Source organism: Leptinotarsa decemlineata, unplaced genomic scaffold, assembly GCF_025532065.1.
Source record: "Leptinotarsa decemlineata unplaced genomic scaffold, Ldec_3_MD MMD2_tig00001064_RagTag_RagTag, whole genome shotgun sequence".
In the NCBI taxonomy this organism is placed as follows: domain Eukaryota; kingdom Metazoa; phylum Arthropoda; class Insecta; order Coleoptera; family Chrysomelidae; genus Leptinotarsa; species Leptinotarsa decemlineata.
The window spans coordinates 1,020,694-1,033,187 of record NW_027412558.1 but is presented as its reverse complement, the minus strand read 5'-3'; the positions used below and the strand labels follow the sequence as shown (position 1 = coordinate 1,033,187).

Here is a 12,494-nt window from a genome sequence, read left to right as displayed (position 1 = left end):
ATATATTCCACAATGGATTAAAACTCCAAACCTATCTCGGGAACTCACTTTAATCGATATAATTTGCACCTAAATACAAAAATTGGAATTCTATTCAATATCTCATGTGTATCGAAATAATAAAATTGAATGCTAGTCAGCTCAACGTATAGCGATCAGCCCGGACTCCAGCAGTTTCTGTATCTTGGCAGCAATGTCAGGATTCTTCAAATGGTCTTGCAAAGCCCTCGGGTCATTCTGCATCTGCTCCAAGATCATCCTCATCGCTGGGTCCCTGAGTATGGCCTGCACCTCGGGATCGGCCATCGCGCGCTGCCTGATCTTCTCCGGGTCTCCGTCAAGGTTCGCATTCTCTATTGTGCAAGCCCTGTAGCCCTGGAGAGCCTCTGCGTTGCTGGGGTCCAAGTCGAGGGCCTTCTGGAAGGCGACGATGGCTTTGCTGGCTTGCTGCATACCCTGCAGAATGTGTCCCTTGCGAATCCAGCCTTTGATGAATTTCGGGTCCAGCTCGACGCATTTATCACAGTCTTTCAGTCCTAAGTCGAAGGCGGCTAGTTTGGTATAGCAAGCGGCACGGTTGCTGTAGAGTTTCGCGTCTTCCGGGTTGCGCTTTATAGCTTCCGTGTAGTGCTTCACGGCAGTGGCGTAGTCCCCTTTCTTGAATAACTCGTTGCCTGAATACAAAAAAAAAGGGTTACCTCAAAATTATGGTTCAGGACACCACAGGGTTCAGTACTGGGACCACTGCAATTCATAATATACTAAAACAATCTACTAACTTTTCTCGACACTGCTAATATTTTTATGACATGCAGCTGACTCGACCTTTTTAGTTAGAGCTAAAAATCTAGAAGAGACAGTGTCAAGTGAGACACTGTCCCACATTTTGGAACATTTACTAAGGATTGGAACACATTTTGTGAAGATTTGGTGGAAAATACTCAAACAGCTTGTAAGTCCAAAAACTAATAGAAATTCGTTTACTGATGGTATTTATTTTAAAATAAATGGTCAGTCAGTCATTCATAAAAATAATCTAGATATTGCAGAATCATTTAACAATTATTTTATTGATAGCGTATAAGAAATTGTGAACACTATTGATCAATCTGATTCACTTCATGAGAACAATGTTATATCGATTAACAACTCCTTTGAGAAATTCAAAGTGTTGGAGATAGGCAGATCTGTCTAAATTGATCAACGGGGTGGAAATGAAATACAGCAGTGAAATACTTAATTGCAAACTTATTAAAAAAACGTTTGGTCGTTACAGGACATGCATTGTTCCATTTTATAAATACATCTTTTAGCACTGGCAGATTCCCGAAAGAGCTCAAGACCAGTTTGTGCCAATTCAGAAAGACCCTAACACAAATAAATCCTGGGAATTTAGACCAATCAACACTTTGCCTTGTATTGAAAAAATATTAGAACTCGCAGTTTATAATCAACTCATTGAATATCTAGAAAATAATGATATTTCACTAAAATATCAGTCAGGTTTCAGAAAACACCATTCATGCGAGTCTGCATTACAAGTCACAATATCAAAATGGAAAGAATCAATAGATAAGGGACATTATATTATAACCGTATTTTTAGATCTTAAAAGAGCTTTTGAGACAGTTGATCGCCACATATTACTAAATAAACTGCAAAGTATTGGTATCAGGGAAACTTTTTTGTTATGGCTGACTGATTATTTATCACAACGCAAGCAGGTAACCAAATAAAGGATTCAGTATCATCTAGCGATGTAATTTTCGGGGTACCTCAGGGGAGTGTTTTGGGACCTATATTATTTTTAATCTACCTGAATGATATAGATACCATCCATGGTTGTGATTTCATTAACCTTTTTGCAGGCGACACTTTGTTATCAATTTCAGGAGATAATATAGAAACAGTAGGTGATCAAATGAATAATGAACTAAGAAATGTTTTCAAGTACATGAATAGCAATAAATTAAAACTCAACACCTCCAAAACAAAATATATGATCTTATCATTTGACCAAAATAAGGTATTGGCTTTACAAACATGTTAAGTACATTGTAGTGTCTGTCTGTTTCCCAGAGACTGTATGAGTTAGCAATAATATTCATTTTCAAACCAACACATAACTTGCTTCCAACTTATTTTGAAGAATTCTGTATATATAACGATAGTTTTTAACTGACTTACGCATATTTTTATCTTTACTTATTAAGGAGCTCTTAAGTTGTTACATTTTATGTCTACTCTTTTATAAACTCAACTTTTACTCTTTTATACATACATATCTTTTATATCCTCCATTTCAACATAGTTTGTACCCATGCGCCATTTATATTTTTATTTCAGTTGGTATATATTGCATTTTTTTATATATGTACTACCCAAGCTTTATCTACAAGATTATGTCTTATGATAATAAAGCATATTAAAAAAAAATCTCAAGTCCATAACCACTTGACAAGAGCGGGGAGCTCTCAAAAATTCCACCTTCCTCGAACTAATTTCACTAGTACGAAAAAAAAAAAAAAAACACATGAACTATATAAAATATCATACTTGATTTTCTTTTCTCTGTTTGGTAATATATTTATTATGTATATCCTCATGTTGAAACCATACTGGAATAATTGAAAAATGGTTTTAATTATTATTTTTTTCTTCTATCATATCATATTATTGTGGAATTGGCCGCGGTGGTAGTGCGCCCGACTCACGATCGGAAGGTCGTGGGTTCGATTCCTGCCTCGACCAGATATTTTCCTCAATAGAATTTATCTGGTTGAAGCTCAGATAATTCTGCAACCGTGTTAGGAATCACACGTTAAAAGGTAAGACCTCGTTAGTCCTTAGCTCGCACAAGTTTCTCAACTTCTGAGAGTTGTCGTTCGTATCGGGGCGACAGCTGATTAATGGAAAAACAGATTTTAAAACAGATCATTTTTGTTATTTGTCATTTATATATTTTCAAAATAATGTATGTATATTAGGATGTCCTAAAAAAATCAATAAATATTATTATTATCAAAGCAAAAACATGCATCACAAAAGTTCTCAGGGTTCAAATCCTTGCCTCCTCATAAATCTTGGGAAAAAAAGCGAGTGAAGCACACATTCATGAGCCTACGCTCAAAAATGAACATTCTATCCTAAAAAAAAAAAAGAACTCACCGATCTGCTTCTCCTGTTCCGCCAACTCGGGATTAACGTAAGATTTAATTTCCTCCTCTTTGATAACTTTCTCAACGTTTGACAGCAACGTTTTGATTTCAGGCGTCCTGTGCTCGGACATGCTCTTCTCAAAGAAGATCTTGGCAGTTTTATAGTCTTTCAGCTTTTTATAAGCGTTCCCGATCCTCATGAAAGATTTGGCGATCAACTTGAAGTCAGCTCTGTTCTCTCTGCCGATTTCGATACCTGAAAACATTCTCTTTCATTAGTAATCGTACTCAAGTGCTTCATCGCTGTTTTAGCTCACCTTTCTCACACTCTTTTATGCACTTCTCATATTCTTTTTGTTCGAAATATACGGCAGCTAGATTGTTGTAGAAGGTTATATCTGTGGGGTCGTGCTCTATGGCTTTGGTGTAGTGGACGATGGCGTTATCGAAATCCTTTTTCTTGTAGAAGTCGTTTCCTTTCTCTTTCTCCGCCTTGGCTAGCCTCTTGTTTTCTGGTAGGTCTGGCTCGGGCTCTTTCTTAGGTTCAGGTTTTGGTTGCGATTTTTTTGGAGGGGGGGTATAAGTTGGTTCTGAAGTGTCCATCGGTTCATCCATACCTGGATCGATACCTAAAAAAAAATAAGTATTAAAAAAAATATCTGACAGCGAAAATAACGTTTTACAAACTCAGAAACGTCAAGAAGACACTTCTCTTCAGTCAATTTTGAATCATCGTCACAATGATTACTCTCTATCAAGTCTAAAGTAGAGAACTTCGACTTGGATACTACTTTTTCTACTATTTTTCATAACAGTTCGTTACTTCTTTTTCGCACACTCTTTAAAAACAATAGTAACACTCAATTTCCATAGACAAATTGGATATTTTGAAATAAAATCTCAGAATATTCATCTCACACAACTGCCTACACCAACTACTTCCCGGCTAATACCACACTGGATATTGTATTATATCCGATAGACATTTATGCATTAATGAAAGAAGCACAGACCTGAGGATTATTAAAAAATTCTGCTAGCGTATAATGACAAGTTTCTAACAGATATGCTTTCTGTATTTTCTTGAAATTGTACAACTGCTTTGAAGCCTTCTAAAAACCTGGAAAAGTGTTGTAAATTTTTGGACCAATGTACTCTGGCTCAGTCACTTTCAATTTTGCCATATACACGCATTTCAAATATATAGACGTTGAAATTTTATTCAAGAACGGTTAGTTGAGTAACAGAAACAATTTTATGTTATGGAATCGGCAGGTACTTGATGAAAATTCATAAGTTATTCAAGAAAAACATGAGATTTTCACTACACACTTTTACAAATACAAAAAACACATATTTCGCTACACAGTAGCTTATTCAGGCATGTCAATACACTGACACGATCAACAAACACATTTACATGTCATACAAACTTCAAAAACCGTTCAAAAACAATGTACCACACTTGGTGGTATTTACAAATTTAATAAACACACTAAAGAAAGTCCTGATGAACGTCTCAATTTGTATTTTATACCTTCAGATTAACTACGTATGTACTTTTGCGTCACCTTTTATGATATTCTCAATATAATTTTTTCCAATTTTCGTTGGTATTCATGTATTGCAAATTTATACTGAGTGGTCCAACGAAAAGTATGCGCCTTGCTTTTCTCCTTTTTTTTGTAACTTAACGCAAAAATGCTCGGATAGGTCAATTTTGCTTTTGAGGGGGACACATTTTAGATGTATTTTTGTACCTGTGCCTTCAACCCCCTAGCGAGGGTGAGTAACAACCCAAAAATTTTAAATGGATAGTGGGGTCGAGTGATATATAATTTGAAAGGGCACAAAATTATCTTTTCAATGATACAACATGTAGATATTATGAAGAAAAACAACTACAACCCAGTACTTTGAAATGTGTAATTGACTTAGTAGAATCCTACTTCAGCAAGTGCTGAAAATGTGACCCATTTGCTTCCATACAATAATACAGATTTTGTTCAAATCTATCCCTAACATTCTGTAGCATATCAGGTGTTATACTTCTGCACTCTGCTGTAATTCGTTGGCGAAGATCTTCTATGGACTCGGGCTGCGTAGCAAAACATTTATTTATCAATTGTCCCCAAAGGAAAAAGTCTAAAGGCGATAAATCAGGAGACCTGGCAGGCCATTCGATGGGGCCTCTCCTTCCAATCCACCGTCCAGGAAACCGGTCATCTAAAAACTCTCTTACCGGAGCGAGTGAGGAGGTGCTCCATCTTGCTGGAAATGAAGCCGATCATCATTATGATTTGGGTCATTTTCAATTATTTCTCTTATGAGAGGATCAATTGTATCTTCAAGCATGTTCAGGTAGACTTCACCAGTTGAATTCCCATTACTGCAAGTTCCTCTTCATCGATTGAAGAAAACACAGCAAGGATGCGATTATTGGGGCGCAAAATTATATAATAAAATTCCAGACTTTGCAAAAAAAGAAACACTCGAATGAATTCTCCATCTGGCTGAAAAATGTTCTAATAGAAAAATGTTTCTATTCAATAGAAGATTTTATAAATGAATAATACATGTACTACATCTCCTGTAGGTTTACATGTGCATGATAATTTTGTATATATTTATTTATTTTATTTTGATCTGTGCATCTCTGTGTATATGTATTTTAATTTTAATTTTAATACTAAGGAAATAACGACGTTGTAATGTTTCATTTACAATGAATAAATTGATTGATTGATTGATTGAATAAAAAGTGGCCCTACGATATGACTACCTAATATGCCACATCAGACATTGATTTTTTGAGGTTACTGGGTATGGACCTCTCGGAAAAAGTGTGGGTTACTGTCATCCCAGTAACAGCAATTAAGCCTATTCACAGCTCCATTAAAAAAAAATGTATTCTCATCGGAAAAGCTCGTGTTGAATGATAGGTGCGGATCATCAATTAGTAGCTGGCTCAGTTGTTCACAAAATTGCAGCCTTCTATCAGGATCATCTTCATTGAGTTCCTGTACTAATTTAATTTTGTACGGATGAAATTTATAGGCTTTTAATATCCGCATTATGGACGAACGGGAGACACCTGAGGCTGCAGCAAGCTGACGGGTACTTTGAGTATGATCCAATTCAACATGTCCCAAAACAGCGACTTCCACTGCTTCATTTCTGATCGGTTTCCGTGGCTGGTGTTTCACATTACAGACAGATCCGGTATCGACAAACTTTTGGACTAACTTGGCGTACGAATCATTCACATTTTTCCAGGGATGACTGTTATTAAAGAAGCGAGCAGTAAGTCTAGCACAACTATTATGTTGATAATGAAGTTTAACAATTTCAACTCGTTCAGGAATGGAATAAACCATTTTTACAGTAAAGTTGAAATAATTTCAAAAGCAACCGAACTGAATCAATGAACGTTTGCCTAAATTCTTTTTGTACACTTATCTGCTGTTGTTATTTGAACCAAAAAACGCACGAGAGAAATTGAGAAATGTAGTAGTGATAAAAATGCCGTTTTTTACGCATTTTCATTAACACCAGAAATATTGAGTAAATTTTCTTGCTTTTTTTATAACTATTCAAGTAAATACAACAAATTAGGTGTCATTGGAAAGAGAATTTTGTGCCCTTTCAAATGATATATCACTCGATCCCACTTTCCATTTAAAATTTTAGGGTTGTTACTCACCCTCGCTAGGGGGTTGAAGGCACAGGTAGAAAAATACATCTAAAATGTGTCCCCCTCAAAAGTAAAATTGACCTGTCCGAGCATTTTTGCATTAAGTTACAAAAAAAGGAGAAAAGCACGGTGCATACTTTTCGTTGGACCACTCGATAAAAGTTCTGCTCAATCGAATCTCTCTTTAACAAAATTCCTAATAAAAAGTCTTTGTTTCGTAATATGAAATGCTTCTTAAGAAAAAGAAAATCAAATTATGCAATATGAATAAGTTTTACGGTGTTGCCAAGTTCTTATCAAATGTTAGTGACGTCACATTATAAATTGGTTTATATGTATGTCACATCAGTTTCATTAGATTTACACTCGAAAAAAAATTTCACTGAACATGCAACAAAAATAAAAAGAAATCAAATTAATTTGATTAGTACGCCTTGGTCAAAGACGGAACGGACTGGTTTAAGTTTGACGATAGTCGTGTCACAAAGTGTAATGGCGATGTATTGAAATTATTGGAGCCTCTGGAGACACCCTACATTTTGTTTTATGAGAGAGAGGACATTGACAGATCAAAATCTTCAGATGATGTGCTGCAGGTTTTTCCGGGTTTTCCTGCAGCTGAAAAAGCAAATGCGCCACTGGAATCAATTAAGTCGTCCCGGAGCGCCAATTAATTTTTATTGTTGTTTTATAATTTCACAAACTGAAAATAAATTAAATTTGAAATCTATGCCAACTCAACTATCGTTTTAGAAGTGAATTGTAATTATTATTCTGACATTAAATTTGGATCAAATCAACTGAAAAAATATTAAGGAGCATCTTTTATTTACTGAGTTAGGCAAACAACATTCTGTACAGAAAAATAAAACGAAAGTTAGATCCATAATGCAAATCGTCACAAAGTGTATAAAAAAAAGAATGAAATTAGAATGAGTAAATGAAAATGTATAGCCTTCGAGATATACTCATAATTCTTACCCATTAAAACACTCAAAGTAGTCAAAACCCTGGGATCTTGCAGTTTACTTCCCAATGACTGAGGATTCGACTGAAGTTCATCAAGCAAAGCTCGATAACTAGGATCATTAAGATAGTCCCTAGTCCGGGGATCGAGCTTAAGCTTTGGTATAACGTCTGGCCCACTAAATGGATTGGGGAACGATCTGTTTTTGTGGATTTTCCGCTTTTTCACCTGCAAACCCAATAAAAAAGTACAATTAGAAATGATACAAGCAAGGTTCTCAACATATACATACCTCTTCTAGACCATCTCGCAACAGGACACTGCTCGGATCCATTTCCAAACCTCTTTCGTAAGTCGCTAAGGCTTCGTCCAGTCTGTCAAGATAAATTAAAGCTGTAGCTCTCCTAGAATATCCCTTAGGCCAGTCCGGTTTGATTTCTATAGCCTTATCGGCGTCTTTTAAAGAAAGTTCATACTGGTCGCCTTTAGCGTATGCTGCAGACCTATTCGAATATAGAACAGCATTATCAGGATCTAATTTGATAGCTTCTGTATAATGCTTGACAGCCTCTTCTATTTTGTCGGCTGCGAGAGCTGCATTTCCTTTATCTTTAAGAGCGGCGACCTATGACAACAATGTGCTTACAAAGGATATTTCATGTTTATCGTGAAAAAACTGTTAATACTTGCGGGGTTAGGATTTATTTCCGAGTCGAATGAAGTTGTATCGTATTTCTTACCTGATCCATATTCACTGGACAATAACTATACGAAAAAAGTCAATAATTTATGAATGATTCCTCAAGAATCGTTCTCGTTCTTTCTTCAACTTTCCAGAAATTTCTCCTACTCTGACACTATTTGATCAGCTTCTTCTTTTTTTCTTTGGCGTTGTTGCCAAACACTTCAAGGATTCATCGTCCAAAAAAAAAGTTCGATAATAACCTGATTATTACAATAGTTGTCAAAGTTGAAGTTAGGGAATATTCACAAGAAAATACAAGAAAGTTAAATGATTCAAAAAAAAAACTAATCAATACAGTTTATTGTAGGATTTTCACTATAAAAGTGTTTTACAAAAACCACGACAAATGTTTCGCTATGCAATAGCTTTCTTGAACATAAACCATGCTTGAGAAAGCTATTGTATAGCAAAACACGTGTCGCGGTTTTTGTAAAACCATTTTATAGTGAAAATCATACAATAAACTGTATTTATTAGTTTTTTGTTTTCTAATATGAATTTTCATCAAGTATTGGCCAGTTCTATTCAATTAATAATTTAGATACTACTAGAAACGTACATAAAGCCATTAACATCAAAATGGTGATTATAAGTGTGAATGTTTTTATCCTCAAGTCGTTGTGGAATGAAAGCGGTAAAAAGTTGAATTTTAGTTTTGTGGTTATAACATCCAACACATTTTTTTGTTCTGGTTAGGATTTTCATTCTAAGAACAGGTGTAACTTCCTGGAACAACTAACTATATTTACGGCTTGACATCTGACTTGTCGAAATTTGTTGGTTTAGCTCAGCTGGTCAATGAAGGGAGAACACTGGTTCCAAAAACTGAAAAAGTGATCTACGTTTGGCCAGTGAACATACTGCGTTTGGCACATACACTTGAACCATTGTCTAAATCTTTAGACAATGATTGAATGTCAGATTCGATGTCACGATGTTTTACGTGTTGCATACTTTCATTGTGGAAATTTCAATTCTTTATTCCATTAATACAAAAAAAAATATGGCAAATACTACTATACTGATTTACTGTGCTTCATTTAAATATTGTTCAATTAGGTACATATTAATGATTAACAAATATGCAACCCATATTACAATGAAGTAGCACAAGCACATTCTTTTGTGCAGTAACATCATTTCCAAAACTTTCTGTTATCCTCAGTGGAATATAATGTAAAAATGACGTAACAACAATGACCAGTCCATATTATCTTGTCTATGGTTTAGCTGCGAAATTTTTGAGGTTAGAGAACTGGAATAAAATTTATAAACTGTATTTAGTGAATTTGTCGAAAAATTTAAAAAATGTTGATGAACATCACCTCCAAGTTTCGAAGTTGTGCCTGCGTCGGCATAGCTAGAAGTTGCTCTACAGCACTTTTGACTAACGAAAAAATAATCGAACCAAGAACTATAACCTTCCCTTCAAAGTATCAAAAAAACAGGCAAGTTTGGTTGGAGAGTTTAGACACAATAGACGAAAGGAAACTAGGATTGCTCGAACTGCATCCTAAAGTATTTGCTGTGAACCCTCGAATCGATATTATCCACCAGAATGCCAGATGGCAAACGATGTATCGATTCGTCAGCTACGCTCACACCAAAAAGAGGTTCGAAGTTAGAGGAGGAGGCAGAAAACCATGGCCGCAGAAAGGTTGTATCCATGTTTCCAAAATCTCTATGTATCTGTGATAATTAGTAGAGCACCGACATAAAAAATACCTTTTTGGTGACCATTTCTCAAGATCAGCACAAAACACAGTTTTTTCTTCTTTCTTACTTTGTGCATGGAAGAAGTATTCAATTTAAGATAGTTTTATCAGTTTTGTATGATATGTTGATGTTTTATTCAGTTAGTAGTCTACTTATTATTCACTCACCTGTTTTATCAAATTGAGTACTTTATCAAAATTCTCTGTTGATATAAGAATACTAATTGGTATACTTTTTGGTATGTCCTTGAGTTCACTTTAATGCTGCTAATCTAATGTACAAAGCACGCGAAATTTGAACATTCTCGTTATTTCTGGAACAGTCCACATATATATGTACATCAGGATACCTACCTTGATAATGAGATAAAAGATTATTCATTCTAGGACTGGGAAAAGCCCGACATGGATCCATAAGGAGCCCCCTGTTCAGAGGAGGTGGTGTTATTCACGGTCCCAGATCCCCCACTCCACATTTTTACATGCTTCCGTTTTTCACTAGAGTACTTGGCTTGACCTCTACCCTCTCAGTGAAATTTGCTCAGGATGATTTGCACGTTGTTGATAGTTTGGAAGTGCCTTCAGAAGAGAGGGGGTATTTGGAAGAATTGGTAAAAAGTCGAAATTGGGGACCTTCTGTATTGTTTGTAGATGTGTAAGTTAGCTGAATTCGTTATTAAATCAGATTTTTACAGTGTGAGTAGCACTAGTTCGTTTTGGTTTTCAGCGAAGACATCATGCCCAGGAACATAACTGTTGCCACTGACAATATTAAACATTACAATTTGATGCCAGCGTATGGGTTAAATGTGTATTCAATGTTGAAGCATGACACATTGGTTCTGACCCGGTCTGCAGTCGATCATATAGAAAACAAAATTTTGGAGCTTCTACACAGGAACGATATTAGAACATTAATTGCTAAATTTAAAATAGATCAGGCTTGAATGTTTTATTAGTGAATAAATGTTGAAGAAAAGTTTATTGTGTTTCGTTTGAGAAAGTATTTTAAACTTATCATTTCAACCTTTTTTTTTTTTCAATTATTTAAATACTTAAAAAAGAGGAATGAAATAATGCATTCAACATTTAAAAGGATTTGTTTCTATTTCACCATTTGGCAACTTCGGTTATAGCTAATAAAGGACAATGAATCTGTTACAAAGATGATATATTTCAGAGGCACGCTGTTCTGTTTACTTATGTTCTGTGACATATGACATTTTGTACACCTAACCTATCTTCCTCTATATAAATAAATAACAAAACAACTGTTGTTTATGTGGCTTGTGTAGGTGGTATTGCATTTGCATCAATAACCCAAATTGAGGAACATTCTCCATTACCTAAAAAACATATTGAATTTGCTGATTGGACTAAAACTCCCTTGAAATTTCTGTAGTGAAAGTATTGCTTACAAGAAGTATTGTTTACAAGATAAAGCTAGAGATCGTAAGTTAAACTAGTTTTCGGAGTTATAACATTTATGTAGACTGAGAGCACAGATTATAACCACATTTGGATGACTATCTTGACAGCTCCCGCCCTTTTTTGTTCACTTCCTTAGACAGCCACATGAGCGCTGTGCTATACGTCAATTGTACTATTGCTGAATAGATGGCGGTTGGCACATCGAAACTATTTGTTTTGTTAATTGACATTATTTATTTCAGAATCCACGTGTTGTATCGCCGGTGAAATAAATTTTTTTGTTATTTGTTTTGTTTTTGTTTAATTTTATTTTTCACAGAAGCCAAGTTTTCGGTTTTCATATATCTACATTTCAATAGATGTAACATTTTTTCTTATTTAATCAAAATCATTTTTTTACTAAGAGAGTAACATATTATATCTGATATAACGAAAGATTGTTTTGACATTAGCATTAGAGACTAAACGACACAATGAAAGAATACAATTCAACGGTTTTTGGTGCATTTTACTAGTTCTGCAATTACTTGCCTTTCTGACCAACAATTTGTATCGATTCAATTTCGCCCTTTTTTTGGTGCAAACGTTTTATAACTTTTGAATTGATCATCTGTTGATGTTGATTTCTTCAATTAATAAATCTAGATCCTTGTTGAAAATTCAAAATTTACAGCCAAATTTCACTATCAATAAAACAGTTCCCTTTTCTATCTGAGTGTAGTTAATTAGACATCCACTGTGGCGCATTAGGATTTGTCCCGACCATGTGTATTGTTTCATATCT

At 35.1% G+C, this 12,494-nt stretch overlaps 2 protein-coding genes across 2 annotated transcripts; one reads left to right on the top strand and one right to left on the bottom strand.

The window, feature by feature from the left end:
- Nucleotides 1–32: 32 nt before the first annotated feature.
- Nucleotides 33–8,719, bottom strand: Stip1 (Stress-induced phosphoprotein 1). Its single transcript, XM_023173413.2, has 6 exons — nucleotides 8,560–8,719; nucleotides 8,112–8,444; nucleotides 7,834–8,047; nucleotides 3,476–3,787; nucleotides 3,169–3,414; nucleotides 33–674 (listed from the first exon to the last, which is right to left on the bottom strand). Exons 1-6 carry the CDS (start codon nucleotides 8,566–8,568, stop codon nucleotides 142–144), a joined length of 1,647 nt encoding a protein of 548 aa, XP_023029181.2. The 5' UTR covers nucleotides 8,569–8,719; the 3' UTR covers nucleotides 33–141.
- A 1,043-nt stretch (nucleotides 8,720–9,762) lies between these two features.
- On the top strand, nucleotides 9,763–11,261 carry mRpL4 (mitochondrial ribosomal protein L4). The gene is made up of 3 exons (XM_023173412.2): nucleotides 9,763–10,221; nucleotides 10,667–10,934; nucleotides 11,007–11,261. The coding sequence occupies exons 1-3, from the start codon at nucleotides 9,873–9,875 to the stop codon at nucleotides 11,224–11,226; spliced, it is 837 nt and encodes a 278-aa protein (XP_023029180.1). The 5' UTR covers nucleotides 9,763–9,872; the 3' UTR covers nucleotides 11,227–11,261.
- Nucleotides 11,262–12,494: the final 1,233 nt, after the last annotated feature.

What these genes read in the sequence shown, in the direction of transcription:
- mRpL4 (XM_023173412.2), top strand. Translation starts at nt 9,873, where the DNA reads ATGTTGATGAACATCACCTCCAAGTTTCGAAGTTGTGCCTGCGTCGGC. An exon ending in AAAACCATGGCCGCAGAAAG is followed by an intron (nt 10,222 to 10,666) that starts GTTGTATCCATG and finishes TATTCATTCTAG; the next exon opens with GACTGGGAAAAGCCCGACAT. An exon ending in TCTGTATTGTTTGTAGATGT is followed by an intron (nt 10,935 to 11,006) that starts GTAAGTTAGCTG and finishes TTTGGTTTTCAG; the next exon opens with CGAAGACATCATGCCCAGGA.
- Stip1 (XM_023173413.2), bottom strand. An exon ending in TGCGAGATGGTCTAGAAGAG is followed by an intron (nt 8,048 to 8,111) that starts GTATGTATATGT and finishes TTGGGTTTGCAG; the next exon opens with GTGAAAAAGCGGAAAATCCA. An exon ending in TACTTTGAGTGTTTTAATGG is followed by an intron (nt 3,788 to 7,833) that starts GTAAGAATTATG and finishes ATTTTTTTTTAG; the next exon opens with GTATCGATCCAGGTATGGAT.